At 45.4% G+C, this 20,936-nt stretch overlaps 3 protein-coding genes across 6 annotated transcripts; 1 reads left to right on the top strand and 2 right to left on the bottom strand.

Moving 5' to 3' along the window:
- The first annotated feature begins 2,792 nt into the window (after positions 1 to 2,792).
- On the top strand, positions 2,793 to 4,270 carry LOC100281227 (uncharacterized). Its single transcript, NM_001154146.1, has 3 exons — positions 2,793 to 3,125; positions 3,235 to 3,545; positions 3,673 to 4,270. The coding sequence occupies exons 1-3, from the start codon at positions 2,927 to 2,929 to the stop codon at positions 4,129 to 4,131; spliced, it is 969 nt and encodes a 322-aa protein (NP_001147618.1). The 5' UTR covers positions 2,793 to 2,926; the 3' UTR covers positions 4,132 to 4,270.
- A 7,703-nt stretch (positions 4,271 to 11,973) lies between these two features.
- LOC100276806 (uncharacterized) lies at positions 11,974 to 16,219 on the bottom strand. The gene is made up of 9 exons (NM_001150516.2): positions 16,023 to 16,219; positions 15,799 to 15,905; positions 14,214 to 14,316; positions 14,041 to 14,100; positions 13,284 to 13,346; positions 12,982 to 13,182; positions 12,806 to 12,905; positions 12,500 to 12,720; positions 11,974 to 12,348 (listed from the first exon to the last, which is right to left on the bottom strand). The coding sequence occupies exons 2-9, from the start codon at positions 15,903 to 15,905 to the stop codon at positions 12,256 to 12,258; spliced, it is 948 nt and encodes a 315-aa protein (NP_001143988.1). The 5' UTR covers positions 16,023 to 16,219; the 3' UTR covers positions 11,974 to 12,255.
- Positions 16,220 to 17,162: 943 nt separating this feature from the next.
- LOC100285858 (prenyltransferase/ zinc ion binding protein) lies at positions 17,163 to 19,239 on the bottom strand. Of its 4 annotated transcripts, none has more exons than XM_008669945.3 (3): positions 18,962 to 19,239; positions 17,789 to 18,736; positions 17,165 to 17,472 (listed from the first exon to the last, which is right to left on the bottom strand). In XM_008669945.3, the coding sequence occupies exons 2-3, from the start codon at positions 18,695 to 18,697 to the stop codon at positions 17,353 to 17,355; spliced, it is 1,029 nt and encodes a 342-aa protein (XP_008668167.1). In that variant the 5' UTR covers positions 18,698 to 18,736; positions 18,962 to 19,239; the 3' UTR covers positions 17,165 to 17,352. The 4 variants fall into 4 exon arrangements, with proteins under 4 accessions (NP_001152220.1, XP_008668167.1, XP_035820743.1 ...); XM_035964850.1 differs by having other exon boundaries at positions 17,789 to 18,825; positions 18,962 to 19,205; XM_020547805.1 differs by having other exon boundaries at positions 17,789 to 18,819; positions 18,962 to 19,205.
- Between the last annotated feature and the right edge of the window lie 1,697 nt (positions 19,240 to 20,936).

Genomic DNA, 20,936 nt, shown 5'->3' with positions numbered 1-20,936 from the left:
AACAGCTCCTAATAGTCATTTCATATATGTGTTTGTGTAATATCTGGTGAACCAACTGTTATTTCTTGTGATCATTTCATATTTGTATTAATCTGGTATTATCTTGTGAATTGACAAATGAATTATGTTGTCTTAATATCTGTAAATAATATGTTATTATATCTGATTAATTGTGTTAAATGTATGTATTTATATACTGTTGTACTGTTGGTTCGGGTCAGTGGTCGGCCCGATACGTTCAGACCCATCGGGCGGACGGGCCGACCCGGCATGATTTATCCCTGTGCGTGTCGGGTTTGGGCATGTCCCTAGGCACGTGGGCCAGCACGACCCGGCCCAGAGCATCAACGGGTCATGCCTGGCCCGGCACTATTCGTACCGGGCCAAAACGGGTTTGGACCGGGTCCGTGTCGGGTGGCCTGTTTGTACATCTATACCTCCAAAGTTGCAACCTCAAACCAGGACTTTGTGTGTGGGTGGATGGGGGTGGGGGTGTCTAGTGAAATGTTGAAGTTGCTCTAATGGTGACCATCATCTCCTCTGCTTTAAGTTAGCATAGCTGGACTTGGCGTACTTAGCTACCTAAACACCCATCAGGGTCGTACGTGGAGTGTCTCTATCACTCCTATATATGTGACATGTCGCCTCTTTCTAGGCTGGGCTGTAGAGCTGGTCGTCTCCATGCATACAAATATAATACAAAATACAAAGGTCGGTCATGCATGTATCTGTCAACAACTCTACAGATCACTAGTTTTCCCATCTCCGTCGTCTTCGATCCTTTTCTTTATTCAAAGACGACATGTCGTCGTAGCTAGCAATTCACTTTCGTTTACCACCGGCGCCGGCTAGGAATTTGCACAGCGGCTGCCTGATCGATCCAAGACCCAAAAGAAAAGAAAGCATATACACACACATAAGAAAATAATGCAGAGAAAATCGACCAGACGTATATATTATGAAAACAGTACATGGAGTACTGTAGGCCGCGCGTCCATGCATGTGTGTCCGGCCATGAATGCGGGCGGAGTCGAGCGACGGCGATGACGCGTGCTCAGATTTTTTTCACAAGAGATGGCAGTCGCCATCCATCGCCAAAAAAGAAAGAAAAAAAAACATGAACCCCAACAACTAACCTCTAGCAAATGAATGGGGGCCGAGCCCTAGCCCCTCGGATGGTCTCTGCCTCCCGGTGTGGAAGCAACCGGGCCTGCACAACCGGAATTTGGCTCTTGCCAAGTGCCAAATATTTTGTCAATCGTTTTTTTCGGACACTCGGCAAAAGTTTTTTAACGAGTGCCACGGAAAAAAACCCTCGGTAAAATAAAACACTCGGCGAAAAAGCTCTTTACCGAGTGTTTTATTTTTGACACTCAGCAAAAAACTTCTTTGCCGAGTGTTTTATTTTTGACACTCGGCAAAGAGTTTTTTCAACACTATGCAAAGACAATTTAAAAATCACATTTTAAAGCAGTAAATTAATTCAAATAAAAAAGTTTTTAACTACAAATTTGTATATAGGCAAAGAGAATTTTGTAGTTGGCAACTTTTTCATTTAAAATCATCTTGTCAACGAAAACTACGTCTAAATTTAAAAAAAATTAAATTTGAATTTTAAAACGACCTCGAAAGAAAAAACCACCAACATGAAATTTGTAGGTATTGAAGAGTTATGATACTTTGTAGTTGACAATGTTTTGGTTTGAAATCATCTTGTCATGCAAAACTATGTTTGAATTTTAAAATTTGAAATTTTTAAAATACCTCGGATGGAAAAACTATCAAAATAAAAGTTGTAGATCTTGAAATGTAATGAAATTTTGTAACTGATAATTTTTTTATTTGAAATCATCTTATCATTGAAAAATTCATGTGAAGTTTTAAATTTGAAATTCAAATTTTGTAAACGGTCTCGGATGTAGAAACTATCAAAATAGAACTTGTAGATCTCAAAAGTTATGCAACTTTATAGTTAGTCACATTTTCAAATAAATTCATTTAGTACCTTAAATAATCAAATTACTCTCGGTTTGTTATAGTACATGAGGAATAGAAGCGTAATATAGATATAATTGATGTAGTAGTGTAGTGGTAGAGGAGGGTACGCGCGAGAGAGGTTGCGAGTTCAAATTTCACCATTCACAAAGCATGTAAATTTGATTCAAAATAATAGTGAAAATGATAGGGCGATGAATATGGTAATGGATAGTGGTGGGTGAGTTGTTCCCATAATTTAAAAAAATGATTTGCTGTTTTTGGGGGTTTTTTATTCTTAATTTGCATTGCCGAGTGTGCGAAAAAAAGTACTCGGCAAAGAACCATTTATCGATAAAATATTTGTTAAGCCTTTACCGAGTGTAAAATGGTTTTTATAGTAGTGCTGGGTTCGAGCTTATATGATACGCGTGTATACTTTTAGGAATAGGTTGTAGTTCTAACTTAGGGCATGTTTGGTTTGATGACTAACTTGCTCCGCTTTGCTACACTTTTCTGCTTAAGGTTAGTTCTTAAATTCGAACGACTAACCTTAGGCAAAGTGTGGCACGTTTAGCCACAAACCAAACAGCCCCTTAGTCTCGTGTTTGAATAGTGAGGCAATAAAAAACATCAAGTAAATGCAACTGAAATCTTGATACTGATCCGATGGCCATGATTCATTATATACCTGGACCTAGATAATATATAGATAATTTTTTTTATCTGTCCTAATTAATCAAAACCGTGTGAAGACTTTCCTTCCTCGGCAAGCCACCGCAGCGCTATAAAACTCGGCTTCCTTCTCCCACTTCTTAACGATTCCTCCATCTTTCTTGTGCCCACAAGCTTCCTCCTCCATTTTTTTTATCTGCTTTTTCCCCCTCGGCTGTTCCTACTCAGGCTGGGCAGCAGAGCTAGCAGTGGTCCCTGGTGCTTCAGGCGACCGGCCATGGTGGAGCTGGAGCCTAGTGTGAAGTCGGAGCATGGTGGAGGAGTCGGCCTGGTCCTGCCTCCTGGCTTCAGGTTCCATCCCACAGACGAAGAGGTCATCACCAGCTACCTCCTGCACAAGTTCCTGAACCCTAGCTTCGCGCCGCACGCCATCGGGGAGGTGGACCTCAACAAGTGCGAGCCATGGGATCTCCCAAGTAAGTTGTCATTACACACAGCTGATTTTCTTCCTTTCTTTTCTTTTGACAAGAAGGCCGGTAGCTACTAGCTAGACGTACATGTGTAAATTAATGCTTAATCACTAAGGCAAGGCGAAGATGGGGGAGAATTCCAAGGAGTGGTACTTCTTCTGCCACAAGGACATGAAATACCCCACGGGCACGCGCGCGAACCGCGCCACCAAGGAGGGCTACTGGAAGGCCACAGGCAAGGACAGGGAGATCTTCAAGCCAGCTGCAGGGCGTGACCGTGACCGCGAGCTAGTGGGGATGAGGAAGACGCTGGTGTTCTACATGGGCAGGGCTCCGCGCGGCACCAAGACCAACTGGGTGATGCACGAGTTCCGCCTCGAGGGCAAGTCCAGGCACACCTGCAACGACCTACGCTTCAATCCCAAGGTAATAACGTGCGGTTTCAGTTCTACTGCTACTGCTACTTCTTCAACAACGCTAGCTAATTCTTCTCTTGGACGTGTTGAAAAAATCGTATCTTTTTTGTTTCTGTTTTTTGGTTTATTATCTTCAGGATGAATGGGTCGTGTGCAAGGTGCACCACAAAGGGGCCGAAGAGGCCAGCGCCGCCAAGAAGTCCGCCGGCGGGGGCGGCGAGGAGCACTACTACTCCACCGCAACGCCCAACGTCAGCTCCGTCGAAGGCGGCGACGAGTTCCTCGTCGACTCCCTGCTGGATTACTCCAGCTACTTCAACTGCTTCGCAACCGGTGGCTTGCCTCTGCCCAGCACGACGGCCAACTCAGCCGCAGCACCTGCAACGAACGACGACGACTCCTCCTGGAGCATGCTTCGTCACGCGCCGGCAGACCAGCAAGCAATGGTGGGGAGCTACAGCTTGCACCACCAGGCAATGAAGGCGAAAACTGTAGGCGGCGTCACCTCCCCGAGTTTCTCCGCTGGTTTGCCGAGCTCGCCGGTGGCGGACTACGTGGGAAACGATGCTTCTGGCTACCATACAAACAACTATTAATTAACGATGGATGATGAGCCGCTGCCGAAAATATAGTGATCCAATAGGTGGTGTTAGGCTATTCACACTTACTGTACAGTTTTAAAACAATGTCACATCAAATTTTGTTTATGGAACCGTGTACACTGAGTTTCAACTAGATGCAACTCTCTCATCTCTCATAGAAATATCTTTATCTATCTCCTTATTAAATTCTTATTACCATATCATCCTAGTTGATTATGTGACAGAAAATTTAATAAAGATGAAACTCAAATGAAATCTTCACTAGGAATAGCCCTTAGCTCTTGCTTGCATTGGTAGATACTGTACTAGCTGTGATTCTTATAAAGGCTTCTTGATATATAAAAGGCATTTGAATCTGTCACTAGCTTACTATAAAGACGAAGCCAAAGGAAAACCTTGGCGCACAAGTCAGCAAATAAAACGGGAGCTGTAGTGTTGATGTACAGCTTGGTGCAAGCTAATCATGCCAGAAGATCATGTGCAGTGCCTGCCGCAGCATTCAGTATCTTTCATCATCTACTAATAAGGCCATCTTCAGCAACTTTACTTATCACATCTCTTATTCAAACTTCACTCGATAAACAGTAGTCTAAAACAGTGTTTTGCACAATCACATGCACAATCTACTGGCCGCAGCCTAACTATCCAAGATATTTCTACTATGGCCAGCATGCATGCATGGTTCCTCGGACCGGTGTCAATGGGGGCGGTATTGACCGCTAGCATGACGGCTCAGACGATCGGTGTCGACCCCTCCAGACGCAGCGCGGGATGGTACGACTGGCTGGCTGATCGGATGAGGTCTCCGACCGATCGGTCTAGGCGACATCACCCATGTTGGAGACCACACGGTTTGTACCGACCAGTGCGTTGGGCCACGACCGTTGCCGTCCGGACACAGTTGGCACCGACCGCTTGGTGTCCACGTGGTAGCATGCGATTCATCCATTCAATTTCAGTCATTTTAATTTGCAAAAATCCAAAAAAAAATCAATAAAAAACCAGAAAAATTATTAAATTCACTCTGTAAATAGAGGTGGTCCTTCCCTTCATTCACACACTTTCACTTTCAATTCTCAAGTCTTATCCTTCATTCACACACTTCCATTTTTGTTTAGGGTTTAGGATCCTTCGAACCTCCATCCGAGGTGGAGTCCCAACTACTAAACTTTCATGGATTTGCTCAACGAACAATCTTCGCAACGTCCCGAGACCCTTTTGGGTGTCTAATAAGTTTTATTCAATTGTCTTTCTCCCATTCACCATCGACGAGAGGAAGGTCATGCTTATTTTCGTGGCTTAACTCCTCAACCACCTCTATTTCCTTACTTGTTGGCGCTGATCTGTGTGCCAAACACTAGAATGAACCACCTGGCAGTGCTCTCTACGGCGGCACGGACGTCCGTGACCCTAGCCTGGACGGTCTGCGACATATGGGCGTAGGAGCGGATCCTCCTCTGCACACATCCAGACGGTCCGCTCCTGGGGCTGGACCGTCCGCGATGTCGCAGGGTCTTCATCTCCGTGAAGAACCCTAGAACTCGCCTCCAGGTAGATCATGTCGAGGAGAAGAGTTCCAGGGGTTGCTCCGAGGTCGGCAGGCCACCCGGGGCATCCCTAATCGGCGTAGAATCGAAGAGTGATGGTTGTGGAAGACTAAACTAGATCTAAAATAGGGCTAGATTACTCCTCTTAAGGAATGGAAAGAACAGTGCAATTAAGATAAATTTGATAAGTAGATTTGATTGGATCGATTGTGGGGGTTCTCAATCTACCCCTTCATATATATAGGGGAAGGTCTGGACCTGTTACAATCAGTTCTCGAGTTAATCCCGCAGGTATTGCTAACAAATCTCGCTAGAAATCTAGAACTCTAACTGATTCTGAGCACGCGCGGACCGTTCGCGTCGCCATCGTGGACCGTCCAATGGTTATATTGGTGCTCAACATATGCCCCCTGCCTTTTGGTGCAGGTTGACGAACCAAAAAGCATATTTACTGCCAACACTCTTCGAGAAACAATAGATCTCACAAGTTATCTTGTTCCCAAAGTAAGAACTAAGCCTGATGCAAGTTATTGGTTTTCAATTCAATAGGATGATTATTCAGCACATAAAGGTCGTTTTAGATTGCATATTTCTCGACCATGACCATCTGATCAATGGTTAAGAAGGTATAGAATGGATGTGCCCTAGCCTCAATAGGCAAATTGACTATTCATGTACCACGGGTTCATCGTCGTACTATTCCACATTTGAACAAGATAATATATCGACGATGAGTAGGTGGGTGGAAAGTATCCTGGCATCACTGGATGAATAGGATATGCTTGTTGCATCGCCTTTCTGGCCGTTTTATTCAGCCGTGTTGCCTTTGCGAGTGATCGGAGATGCTTCATTGGTCGATTGCAAGGTACGACCTTTTCAAAAGCAGGGATGGCTTTAACTAGCCGTCCAAAAGTTTTAGATGAATTTTTCTTCGACAAACCTGTTTCTGGTTGTCAATGCTTGAAGGCGCATGGATGTTGTGGCCTCTGGTTGCTGTCGGACCGTCCAGCTGAGTTAGCTGGGCTGGCCACATTGGCTCCAGACTGTCCGGGCACAGATGCCGGACCGGCCACGATGTGCGAGATAGTGAGCTTTGACTGGTTGCCCAATCGCCCTTGTCCCTGGTGCCTTCGGTCTTATTAGTATTCTTGCCCGGAGCCTTCTGAGCCACCACTCCTCGTAAAACATTCGATGTGCGAGGATCACTAATGACAATGTTTTTTCCTTAGCCTTTATCAGCCACTTCAGGCTGAACCAAGACTTTTTTGCTTGTTAGTTCCACTATAATGACAGGAAATGGTTGTGTGTCCACTTGCATCTCGTGAACATGAAAGATCAACCAACCCTCATTTATGGTCGATTGTATTTGTCTGCAAAAAACATTACAATCATTGGTGGCATAGAAAAAAGAATTATGCCACTTTCAATAATCACGTCTCTTTAATTCATCCGTAGGAGGAATAGTATGTGTTAATTTAATGTTGTCACTTTTTACTAGCTCGTCAAATATTTTATCACATTTGGTAACATTAAAAATAAATTTAACTTCTTGCTGATTCTTTTGAACCGACTACAAAAAAGAACATGCAGAAGATTTAGCCTATGTTTGCCAATCAAGTTCGGTTGTATATACATATGTGGATTCATCATCCGAACTATCATGTCCCACTAGATGCATCTTATGGCTAGCCAATTTTGATGCTGCTTTACTTCGACTTTCACAGGCCAAAGCTCGCTGGTGCAAGTGCACTAATGAAAATAATTGGGTGTCATCTAATTTCTCTTTTAAGTAAGATCACAACCCATTAAAAGCCAGCTCTGCTAGTTATTTTCGCGACACGGATCTAAAAGCATCGGTTTCTAGTATCCCAGAACCTCTGAATGTAGTCATTAACCGATTCTTTGGGCCCTTGTTAGACTAAAGCTAAATCAGCTAATTCTAACTCATGTTCTCCTGAGAAAATGTGTTCTTAAAATTTCTGCTCTAATTCCTCACAAGAGTTAATAGAGTTAGGTGGCAGGGTTGTGTACCATGCAAATGTGGTACCAGTCAGGTATAACGAGAATAAACAGACACGGTAGGCTTCCCTATTAGCTAATTCTCCTGTGTGTGCTAAGAACTGGCTTATGTGCTCATTCGTGCTTTTCCCGCCTTCACCAGAAAATTTAGAGAAATCTGGTATCCTAGTCCCCTGCAGATATGGCACGTCATCAAATCGGTGACTACAAGGTTTCCTACATGACTGACATATGCCTGACACACTAACACCAAGTTTGTCTCTGAACAACATAGCTACCTCATCCTTGATCTTTTCCACCACGTCTGGTGACCATCCATTAAGTTTTGGGGTGAAAATCTTAGGTTGCCTGACATCATTTTGTTGGCTTTCTTTCCAGGTATGTCTGAGATGTGTGTTAGGTGTCCTATTAATGCCACCACCTCCTACCCTAAATCTCTCGGGCTCTCTGGTGGTTGAATAATATCCGGCTCTGTGCACATAAGGTGGCATGGCATGGTGAAAGGGAAATGAGCTTAAACATTTCCTATAATCGATTTTGGTGTTTGACGTACATCAGAAACCATGTGAACTAACTAGTTTGCCTAGATGTATTTTATCTCATGTGCATAAGGTTCAACATAAACCAAGAAAGAAATTAAGTTGGGGAATCAAATAAAATTGGAGCGAAGACTTGAGATTGTGCTGCCAGTGGCGCACCAGACAGTGTTCGGTGCCCCAGGCCGAGCACCATCCCAACTATCCACTCGCGGGGTTTTACAGGGCGTGCACCGCTATAATTCACCGGACTGTCTGGTGTGCACCGGACATGTTCGGTGAGCCAACGGAGCAACGATAACCTGCCCTCAACGGTCGACTGCGGTGAACAGTGAAAGTAAATAGTGCACAGTCAGAAATCAGAGCAGAAAGTTAGAACGCACCGGACATGTCCGGTGTGCCACCGGACTGTCCAGTGCAGCTACAGGACAAAGGGTTTCAACGGTCGACCGCTCCAAACCCCAACGGTGTGCTGACATGGCATGCACCGGATAGTGAACAATGCCCTGTCCGGTGCACCACCGGACTGTTCGGCGTGCCCATCGACAGCAAACTCAGCCAACGGCTAGGAAGTGGTTGGAGGCTATAAATACCCCCAACCACCTCTATTCAAGCCATCCAAGTTTTCTGAAGTTCACATTCAATACAAGAGCAATAGCATTCACTCTAAGACACATTTCAAAGATCAAATCCCCTCCAAGCCTCAAAATCAACTCAATTGCTTAGTGACTTGAGAGAGGATGTTTTGTGTTCTTTTGTTGCTCTTGTTGCTTGGATTGCTTCTCCTTCTCTATTCTTATTCTTATAAGTGCTTTGTAAAGCTAGCAAGAGACACCTAAGTGTGTGATGATCCTTTCGGGGTCTTAGTGACCCAAGTGATTAAGGAGAAGCCTCGACCAGTCTGTGTGACTGATTAAGAGAGGGAAAGGGTTGGAATAGACCCGGCCTTTGTGGCCTCCTCAACGGGGACTAGGTTCTTTGGAACCGAACCTCAGTAAACAAATCACCGTGTTCACTTGTTGATCTTCACTTGATTGTTTCTCCTCTTTCCTCTCTCTAAAAGTTCTCTTGCTCATATTGAGTTGAGTTTGCTCCCAAACACCATCTGCATTAATTGAGCAACTCTAAGTAAGGAGAACTATCTTTCAAACCCCGATTTAATTCTAACGCTAACCCCGACCTTAGTGCAAGTTTAAGTTTATAAATTTCAGGTTTCGCCTATTCACCCCCCCTCTAGGCGACTTTCACATGGTTATAATATGCTGGCGGTGGGGTAGCATAGTGCTAAGCGATGGGTGCGGGAACTGTGTATTACCCGGACTGTCTGTCGTAAGGGGTCAGACGGTCCACGACCGGACCAAATGGTCCAAGGTTATATCCGGACGTTCTAGCCATATATGGCACGACCTAGCTGGTTAGTGCGTGGGTCGATATTAGATTCATACGAGGGAAAACTAGGGGCAGTAGATTTCTCATATGAACGCGTCCATCCTTTAATAGATTCATACGAGGGAAAACTAGGGGCAGTAGATTTCTCATTTGAAAACTAGGGACACGACCTAGCTCCCAAACTCTACGTATTGTTTTAACGAATCCCCCTGATGATCTACGAAATCCTTTAAAATGGATCTAGAATACTTACAATAGGAGCCTGAAGCAAAGGTAAGAGAGATGTCATATCGATCTCCCCTTGACGGATGACCTTCTGGTGGCGATCCACCATGAAGTATGATATGTACTTTTCTGCCGCCTTTTTTGTTGTTCCTTGAGTTGCTGCATCAGCACCTCCTCCTTGTCGTGACGTTCGGTGAGTTGTCGCAGCACCTGCTCCTCCTCGTGCCTTATGAGGTCATTGAAGGGCTGCTAGTCATCAGCCGGGAGTGCCTCCATGGTCGGCTTGATGATGTTGGTGGTGGAGACGTCGATGTGATCTTTGGAACCGACCATCTAGGGGGCTGATTTTCAATAGATCTAAACATCCTTGTTCCCAGCGGAGTCGTCAAAAGTATGTTGGCATCGATCTGGGCGCCAAACAATGGAATGAACCGCCTGGTGGTGCTCTATGTGGCGACACGGATGGTCCGCGACCTTGGCGCAGGAGCAGATCCTTCTCTGTACACTTTTGGACTATCTGCGCCTAGGTCAGACTGTCCGCGATGGCGCAGGATCTTCTCCTCCGTGAAGAACCCTAGAACACGTCTCCGGGTCGATCCCATCGAGGAGAAGAGTTCCAGGGGTTGGCAGGCCACCCGGGGTGTCCCTAATCAGCGTAGAGTCGAAGAGGGATGGTTGTGGAAAACTAAACTAGATCTAAACTAGGGCTAGGAATTATGGGGGTTTTCAATTGGCCATACCCCTTCATATATATAGGGGGAGGTCTAGGCTTGTTACAAGTTGATTCTTGAGTTAATCCCACAGGTTTTGCTAACAAATCCCGCTAGAAATTTGGAACCCTAACTGATTTTACACACGCGCGGACCGTTTGTACTGCGGACTGTCTAGCCTATAGTGCCGGACCGTCTGGTGGTTATTTTGGTGCTCAACACTTGTATCCTCCTTCGTATTCGTACTGACCAAATGTCAATGCTCCTCCTCCTAGTAGTTAGCCTCCAACCACTTACGCTCCTCCTAACACCGATGAAGACCCTTCCACGGATGCTTGTCCTACACAACCTTTCATTTATTCATATCCTCCTCCGCGCCCATACGAGTGTCTATACACTCCATATGGCTCATGTGGTGCTTCGGATCACCTGATAGTGTCGACGCACCACGTCCTATTGGTCGCGATAGAGCAAGATCACAACACAAAGGCAAAGGCCAGCAACGAGCAGCAATGAGGGCCCTGAACAGAAACAGGTCATAGCAAAACGTCTCTATAAGGCCAGCGAGAAGTTAAATTATGCAAAGTTGTACAATTCGCTCACTAAATTAATAGATCAAAGCAATGAAAACACGAATGGCGACATGAGAAGAGTTCACATATTGGTCATTAAATGATTGGTCAAAAGTAGTTTTTATAAACTTTTACTTATATTGTTTTTAAATTTATCGCTTTTATGAGCTATGATTAATTTATGTAATTTTAATTTTAACGAGCTATGTATTTTTAAATATTTTCCGTACTTTCGTACTTTATTTGAATTAAAAAAAAAGTTTTGTTATGTATGAGTCTGTAAAAAAACTGATGTGACAGTGATGTGGCCTTAGGTTGATGGTAAATATTGTACATTGAAAAGTTAGATAAAGACTAACGCTAATAGATACATAATAAGTCAGTGGACAGTGAGAACAAGCTGATCTTGATCTGGCAGCCTGCTGCTTATGCCCCGCCGTAGCCGTCGTTACCGTACCGACCATACGAAAATGAAGAGCAATGTGCATGCAAAGCCTTGGACAACTATGCTTTCGTCTGCAGGCTGGAACAACAAATTTCTTTGTGCTTTAGTGCGAAGCAAAGACAGTGGACGGACTTGGAGAGTCACAGCATAGATAAAAGGACAAATTGACCCCTGCCGGAAATCAAGACAGGAGTGGATCCCATTTCTTTTAGAAGCAGATCATAATCGATGCATGGCTCCTGACTTGATCACTTGCTTGCGCGGTAAGGCTGCGCAGTGACCGTAACCGCGCAAGCAGTGAAAGCTACAAAAGTTGGCTTTTGTTTCTGTCCTAATCATGGATGCTGACAACATCGACCATGACATTTTACAGTTTTTGGTTGAGGCACAAGGTGCAACAGCAAGATTTCATCTTTTTTATTTGATGCACAGTACCCACCTGAAATTCCAGGTTATTCACAGAAAACACCTGGAGGCAATGCTATGTCTGGTCACAGCACAAGCCTCACACACATGCATTCGTTTGGTGTCAAAAGTTTGAGCACATCGTAAATAACAGATGGCTCAGTAAAAAAATAATAATAATTATACGAAAGGCGCTTTCAAAGGGGGAAACTGAATAATATCTATCCACAGTGCAGACCAACAAAACAAGGGTTCTGCTTCGAAGGGAGATCAAGACTCCTGGGGAGCTTCAAACTTGGAGGGAGTATCGATTCCCATCATACACATGAGCCCTGATATCAAGATGATAAGGAGCACTATTCCCTGCACATAGTAGACAAGCGTGAGAATACAACACAAGGATACAAGGCACACTGACAACGTAACATGGATTTCCCCCCACCCCCCTGCATGCAAGCCCACGTTCAGAATAGAACCAACGAGCAATGAAACAGAGCACAGGTAAACGACTTACGACAAAGGTTCCTTCAAGAAGAGTTGATTTGACTAGGCACTCTCCGTCACATTTGCTCAGTAGGCCAGTTTTTGTACCGTTAGTCCTCTCCGCAAGGTGCCTAGCCACTGGCGAGCCGGAAGGGTTCTCCAGTAGATAACCAGATGGCTGGGAAGCGTAGAGAATCGTGTGTCTAGCCCCAGACAGCTTCAGCAAGTCGACAAGCTGGGAAAGCAGCTCCCCTGTGGTGCCATTGCACAAATCGAGCTTCTCAGCAGTAAGATTGAATGGAAGCGAAAGAACAGTACTAGCAGTGTTTCGCCTAACCTTCCGATTCCGTGGTGCCTAACTTCTCGAACCCGCCGCTGCAGAAGACGATTACATCAGTCTGTCCACTCGGGTTGGTTCTTCCTGACACTACCAAGTCCTGCAAAAATGCGTGAACTCGGTACAGGGAGCAAATATAGAACAGAAGCAGAACCGGAAAATGCGTATCGACTTACATTGATAGCATCCATGTTGTGATACGTCTTCAGATCTTGGCCACTCACGGCGCACGTGTCTGTGTAGGTGATACGGTTTCTTCCAAAACCACTTTTACAGTTCTCAGTGAAGCCTGATAGCAATGACTCCTCCAGTTTCTCATCGTCTGATGTGGAAACGTAGGGGAATGCCATAGAAAACTCTGATTCTGTGAAGGAGAGCTGGTACAAGCATAGTGATTATGAGCCATGGAAAGTTTGATGCTTCAGTTAAATGGTGTCTGAGAGAGAGAAAAAAAAAATGAGCGCCAACAGTTACCTACCTTCAATGTATCTGCTAAAGCTGGATCAACTTGCTTATCTTTCGATATGTCTGATGATTGTAGCTAAGTAAAAAAGAACAAGTCAATGGTCAGTTACAACTCTCTCGATCTACGGGGGGTAAGACAACCCCAGGGCATTATATTAAAAAGAAGACATTCTCACGCAGGTCGAGAAAACCACTGAACCCCTGTCCCACCCATATACAGCGGCACCGTAGCCCATATGAGAACACGATGAAGCAATGGATTTCTTGGTAATAACTTCACCATATATATTAAATGGTGGATATAGCTTCACAGAATCAAGCCCGTTTGACAGGGCTTCGGCTCTCACTTTTCAATGGAAAAAAGCCAGAGCTCTGCCAAACACCATTTTTTAAAACGGTTTACTGCGAAAAGCACCTAAAATCCAGAGCCATTTTTGTACTACGCAGAAGAAGCCACAAATAGTAGTGTCACCAGCTTTAGCTCTGGCTCTAGCATTTTAATATAGGAAAATGGCTCTGGCTCTAGGATAAGCCGTTTCTGCCAAACGATTTGCGAAATGACTTCAGCTCTACCAGAAAAGTTGTTTTTTAGGAAAAGCCAGAGCTACAACTGTTTTTTGACAAACCAGAGCATTACCAAACAGGCCCTCAATATGATTTTGAATTTTGAATTTATGCATAAGAATTGCTTCAGTTTTTTTTAATCCTTAATTGAAACAGTTTTTGCACAAACAGATTCTTTAAAAGAAGTAAATATTAGATGAGTATACCTTTGAGCCAATAAAAACAATGGCAACATCAACATGCTTCTCAGTATCCTCCCTTGAACACTAAGAATAGAAAATCATGACATCAGGGAACTTATTAAGCTTGCTTCCACGCAAGAGTTGATAATTTGAAAATAAACTGCATGAGAGATAAGTTTCACCAGTGGGATACTTACCATAAAGGTTGACCAGCCACCTTCCTCAAGAACAGATTTAGCTAAGTTCTTTGGTGAGATTGTTTGATAATGGACTACCTCCTTAGCATCATCAGAGCGGAATCTGGAGGACAGGGGCAGACGGAATGTAGGTTATTCTAGGAAAGTAAGCTCATATATTATTGCTTAAACAGTTATTTGAAGGTACGCTAAATATTTGTCATGGGCTAGAGAATTCAACTAACATTAACACTAAGCGGACTGAAAAGATACCAATATTGAAGGGTCTAGCAAGCAAATCGCCTTATATCACTGAGTGCTTAAGATGTGTCACTGCATTGATGTTAAATTCTCTGAGAAATAGTTCTTTAACTGAACTCATGGCTGCTAAGTGTATGAAGGCTCGTCTACTATAGGCCTATATGGCTAATGAGGCTCTCTCTATATGGTTATCTCCACTAATGGAGTAACTCATTCTCTCAAATCCCCAGGTTAGTAATGATGGCTTCAAGTTCGATTGAAAGTAGAGGCCACAGGTAACCCAGAAAAAGTAATGCTAAAAAGTAACTCCATGTATGCTGCAGGTAGCAAAAGAAGGGCATAAATATTTCGGATGACTAGCTATAGTAGGCCACAATGCGTATTATGCAACATCAATGATACAAAATTTGCTATTTTGTTTTGTAATTTTTCATAAGGGCCATTGAGTATATGAATTCCCTAGGCCCAAAGTCCAGATCTTGAATTTTCAACGGTACACTGGATGAACATGCCGTTTCAGTTGTAAACAGAAAGACATCTCATATAATGTGGTAAACCGTAACACATAATCGAAGTTGCAGAGAACCGTTGTTTCATCCCAATAACATGTGCTACACTCTTCTACGGAAGCCCACAGACAAATTCTGAACACATTGATTGAGCCATCTTATATTAATTCAGCAAGGTAATAGTGAACACACTGCAAATAAAGAAATCATTCTGTAAACAAAGATCACGAAATCTCGTGTGCATGACAATGCTCTGTACACCAAGCCAAGCTACAATGGTCTGTATTTTCAAAGTGAAGCAGAAGAAGCTGAACCCCCAAGCCCACCTTATATGTGGCGAACTCATGCAACGCCAAAGATGCAAATTGGCAGTTTGTTGTACAAGTGTTCGGAGGGCCACCGAACCCAGCCCCTATATAAGGCCTGTTTGTTTACCCTCCATTTTATCCTGTATTTGGCAATTTAGTGACTAAAATAGAATAAAATGTAGGTACTAAATTAGTCCCTAGAAACCAAACACCCCCCATAATTCTGGAGGGAAACAAACAGGGCCTAAGAACATGAGCTAGTTATCATATTGATTGGGCAATCTTTTATAGTTACTAACGAAGGCAACGATGGGCAAACCGCAGGTAGAGCAACTATTCGTTGAACGAATATTATTAGGAAATTCCATCTGTATGCCAGAGCTCTGAACACCAGTTCGCAGTGGATCCTACCGTACTTTCTAGGTGAAGTAGAACTACCGGAACCCCCGCAACTTCCATATCACCCATCTTATCTAACCTCAATATCATCCTAGGGACGGAAAACGATAAGCGCAACGAGGTACCCACCCGTAGTTCTTAGGCGCCCAGAGGAACGCTGGCGCCGTGACCGGCGCCGCAGACGCCACCTGCGCCGCGACGAGGACCGCCGCCAGCACTGCCCATGCCGCCGCCATCTGCTCGAATCGATCCCGACCGATCACCGGGCAAGAGAGGGAGAGAAAAAAATGAGGAAAACCGCTGGCGGAAATCGATATGAGGTATCGAGCATGGCGATCTTGGAAAAACCTTACCCCTTGCTCGCAGCAGGGATCGGAGGTTTGCGCTGCCGCGCTCGGTCGGGTTCTACCGTTCGTGCCTTCGTGGGTTCGCACCGGCCGCGATCTGAATCCGAACTGTATCGCACTTCTGGAGGGGACGGCAGTGGCAACTACCACGCTTACTCCAGGGAGGCTGATGTGTGGGCCAGGATAACAGAGGCTGATGTCTTACGTGTCCAACCCGGCTCGTGTTATTGTTTGGGATAACTGTGATTATATTACTTTCACTGGCCTTGTAATTATGATTATACCCTCTGGTTTTCAATTTTGTGATTTTATTCCTCCGTTTTGAACGAAGTTACTTTTGCACCTCCATCTCAACTCTGTTATTGAAAAATCAGAATTAGTGATTAAAAATAAAAAAATGAGAAAAGAAAAGAAAAGAAAAGGGTGAAAGGTCCAACCACCCTCCTATTTTTTAAGGCGCAACCCCAACAAGAGCAAAATTACAAATGCATAATATAACAAAAAGTAAAAGCACAATAAATTGCATGGATACTTTTGTCTTTTCGCATCAGATTTAATAGAGTTAACTACACGTAACGACACAAGGTTATGGTAACCCTTCGTTTTCAAAACGAATGGGTAAAATCATATAGTTAAAAAATCTGGGGTAAAATCATAATTGTAAGGCACAAATGCCTTATTGTTTTGATGATACGTGAGCGTCACTGGATATACAATACAAGTCCTAATTTTGGCGTGGCCGTAAATGTAAAATCATACATTGGCATATGATTAATAATGCTTAGTGGAAGTCAAGTTTTTACATTTATTAGCATGTAGCACGTACTAATGCTACGATCCCAGGGAGATGATGGATCGACGGGGACGGTGGCAATGCAAGAGGAGAGATTGACGATAGTATGAGTAAGGAGAGGGCGACGAGAACATGGGGAGGGGGTTGAGGCTAGAGATGGAAGATAGGGTCAGGGGAAGGAATGATGGTTGATCTAAATAATGTTATCTATTTGATTTAAGATTGGATTTAAGAGGGTAAGGGAGGGATCATCCAGCGATTTGAATTGTTGGTTTTGATGATATGTTAACTCGTTAAGTCTTCATTCAATTTATTTGATGGATTTAATGGTTCCCCCTCTTCATTCCTTCATTCATACGCTAAAACAAACAATATACTCGTACAGAGCAATAGTGGAATATTCATACTGACAGTTGATTTGATCGTGAGGGAGGAGAAAGTGAAGCAAAAAAAAAACGAAAACAAAACTTATATTCTTCTCTGTATACAAGCTGCGTCATCCCTTCATACTAAACAATGGCATTATCCATTCTGTAAAGTCTGTCAGTGTAAAACAGCCCTTCGACTCGAGTGTTCAGCTTTCATCTTGGCCTCGAGGTCCTTGACAGCGTTAGTGAGAGGCCTTGCATCCAGAGCTTTAGCCAGTTTACCATCTCCATCGTACTGCAGGAAGGTAGAGAGTGGCGCAGCCATCATCAGTTCAAAACGTGGCAAGGGATACCAGATCAGCCTGTGCGTGCATCTAGTTGCAGTAAACTTGTAGTATGTTTTGTCATCAAACAAAAATGGAACCCATTTTTTGACAAAAGAGAAGAACTATGGTTTATTCTGTAACCAGATGAAAAGACTGGCAAAGTGACCAGACCAGATTGGCCTGCGAACTCAGTTTCATCACAAAATATCTGGGAAGCAAACTCGGATCGATTCAGAAGCAATGTATGTTTAGTTCATTCACGAAGGTGTGAGTCAAAAGGCGAACCTTTTCCAGCTTCAGAGCGAGGTCCTTGAGCTCATCTTCCGAACGCGCCTTCTTATGAATCGCCTTGAGCACCTTGATCAAATGCGGCCGAAGGAACTGGGCGCAGTGCTTCTCGAGGTCACGGTCGGGGAAGGAGGAGTCGCATCCGAAGGGGCACTTCATGGGCCTCATGGGGCAGACGGTGACGCAGTGCCTGTCCATGTCGCGCCTGAGCAGCCGCTTCTCGCAGCCCTGCTCGCACTGGAGCGGCTTGTACGGGCAGGCGGCGTCGTGGTCCCGCGCGCAGCGGACGGAGACCCTGGCGCGGCATCCGTCGTTGGGGCAGGCGACGGGGCGGAAGCTGCACTGCTGCTTGTGGTCCGCCAGGCGCGCCTCGCTCTCGTACTTCTCGGGGCAGTGGAACCGGGTCCTGAGGTCCACGTTCTTGAGCAGCGTCTCGGCGACGGCCTCCCGCCGCTCCAGCGGCCAGAACCGGGTCGCCTCCATCTCCTGCACCAAGTCGTCGATCTTGTCGTCGCGGCTGTCGCTCAGCAGCCACCCGGAGACGTGGCCGATGATGTTGCGCTTCGTGCTGCCGAAGTCGTCCATGAACACGGACACGGCCTCGAACGGGTCGTCGGGGACCGCCGCGTCGGGCCCCTCCTGATTGGCCTCCGACTCGATCAGCGCGTCCGCGATGAAGCTCTCGCTCCGCTGCGTGATGTAGTCCACCATCTCCCTGCGCAGGTCCACGGCCACCACCGACGGGCTGTGGAACGGGTCCCCCGTCGTGCCGTCCACGCACACGGCGGCGAGCCCCGGTAGCAGGATCTGCGCTAGCTTGTGCATCGCCTCCGAGTCGCAGTACGGGCACTGGATCAGCGGGCCCTCGCCTCGCTCCGTGCCGGGCTCCGCCACCGGGAGCTCCATCCGCGCCGTCGCCGCCTGCTTTGTGATCAGGCCAGGAACCTGCACACGGGAAGGCGCCGTGCCGAGCAGCTCAGCGGCGTTCTCAAGTTTTTCCGATGAAATATACATCTGCCGCTCGATCTCTGCAACTGTTATTGTTTCAGACGAAACAGAAACATTTTTTTTCTTTCGGGGATATTGTAGGCGGGGGATTTGAAAGCTCGCAACAAAGAAATGCACAGCGCATCCAAAGAAGGGGCCGGGGCTCATCCGAATCGAACGTACCTGAGGAAGGAGAGAAGGAATCAACCGCCGGCGGACGGGAAGGGCGGCGTCCAGGACACCTGCGGGCTGCGGCAGCCTGGATCGAGGCCGGCGTGGTGTTGGGCGCGGGGAGAGAAGAAGAGGAGAGGGGAGGCAGGGCGGAGCAGGCCTGTATTCCCTTCCCTTGTCTGGATGGGGACTGGGGAGTCGTGGGGAGCAGAACACAAACACCTCCCAGGTAAACGGGCATGGCCGGCGAGCGGTCTATTATGAATAATAGGTGGAAAACCAGTTTGGGAGAAAGTGACTCTTGTCTTATTCCAGAGATTAATTATATTTATATATAAATGAAGAGGTGTATCTTAAGGATGTGTTTCTTAGGAATAACTACCGTACCTCTTAGATTGGTCACACATGTACATATTACAATATTTCTTACGAGCACGTGTAGATAACATGTTATGAATAAGTGGAAAACGAGTTTGGGAGAAGTGATTGTTGTCTGTTATTCTAAGGAGTAATTACATTTATATACAAGTGAAGGGGTGCATGGGATAATAAAGTGGTGAACGCCCTTGTGAAGATGTCGTCGGGACGAATGACCGTCCTACCAGCAGTTTTCGCTAACGACCTCTTCGAACCAAGCGTTCGTTATGGCGAAACTTGTCGAGAGGTCAGGCAACCCTCAGGCATGGTCCCTCTAGCCCACAAGTCTGTCGTTGTCGTAGAAGGTGCAGACCCCCAACAGGTCCCGTATGCGAATGGAGAATACCGTACCATAACTTCTTGTCTAATGGCTCACTTCCCGAGGACGAAACGGAGGAGTGAAGGCTCCATCGATCAGCCATGTCCTTTGTCCTAATTGGGGAAGACCTGTACAAAAAGGGACATTGGAATAAAGCAACGTTGCATCTCGATCGAACATGGGAGGCAACTCCTAGAGGACATCCATAGCGGGACCTATGGACACCATGTCGCCCCATCTCGTGGGAAACACCTTCCGACATGGCTTCTATTGGCCTACCACACACACCAGGTGGTGCGAACACGTGAAGGGTGGCAATATTACACACAACAAACCCACCTGCCCGCATGCGCTCCAAACAATCCTCGTCACCTGGTCATTCGTGGTCTGGGGCTCGATCTAATCGGACCCCTTAGAAATGCACCTGGGGCTACACTGTAACACCCAATTTGTAGATAAAAATAAGATAGTACATCTCAACCTATGTATTGCCTCATACTCATCATCACATGGTAATAACCACATATGAGAGAACAAATGATTAAGACCACTAAAATAAATCATGTCTCGTGTTGGAGTTTTGGTTGCTTGTACATTTAATAATACTGATAATATTACTAAGGGCACATTAATAATGAGAATTAAGGATTTAATTCACATTCAATTATAGGATTTGGAAATAAAATTAGAGATAAAAGAGAAGTAAGAAAAGAAATAGAGGAATAAGAGACTTACATAAAATATACCTAGAAATATATTTGCAGAGTTAGTACCTTAAATGTGTAATGTAATTTGAAGACAAATTTGCCACAGTATCAAATTTAAATTTGAAAGGAAATTTGATTTGGAAAGAAATCAAAAGAAAATAAAAAGGAAAATAAAAGAAAAAGAAAAGAGAATGTACCCGTATTGGGCTCAAACCCTCAGCCGCCCCAAATTCCCTCTGCCCGCTTACCTCGCTCGGACCTGCTGGCTCGCGCGGGGAGGGGGGGCAATGGTGGGTGGACCCCTGTGGTCAGTGCCTCAGGGCGCCAGCTATGGAACACTACTCAGTGGGCCCCAATGCCCAGATCAACACGTTGCGTGCCCACATCCTTTTCTGGGTCGCTGGCTGGTGGGGCCTCCTCGATAGCGCCCCAAACCACGCCCACGCTCTCGGCTGTTCCACCGCCACCTAGAACCCACTCGTTAGAATATTTCCCCTCCCCGCTCGATCTCGAACAGAAGCAGTAGTCACCGCCTCCGGCTCAC

The sequence above is a fragment of the Zea mays genome, chromosome 2 (genome assembly GCF_902167145.1).
Source record: "Zea mays cultivar B73 chromosome 2, Zm-B73-REFERENCE-NAM-5.0, whole genome shotgun sequence".
NCBI lineage: Eukaryota > Viridiplantae > Streptophyta > Magnoliopsida > Poales > Poaceae > Zea > Zea mays.
This window is presented reverse-complemented; position numbering and strand designations above follow the sequence as displayed.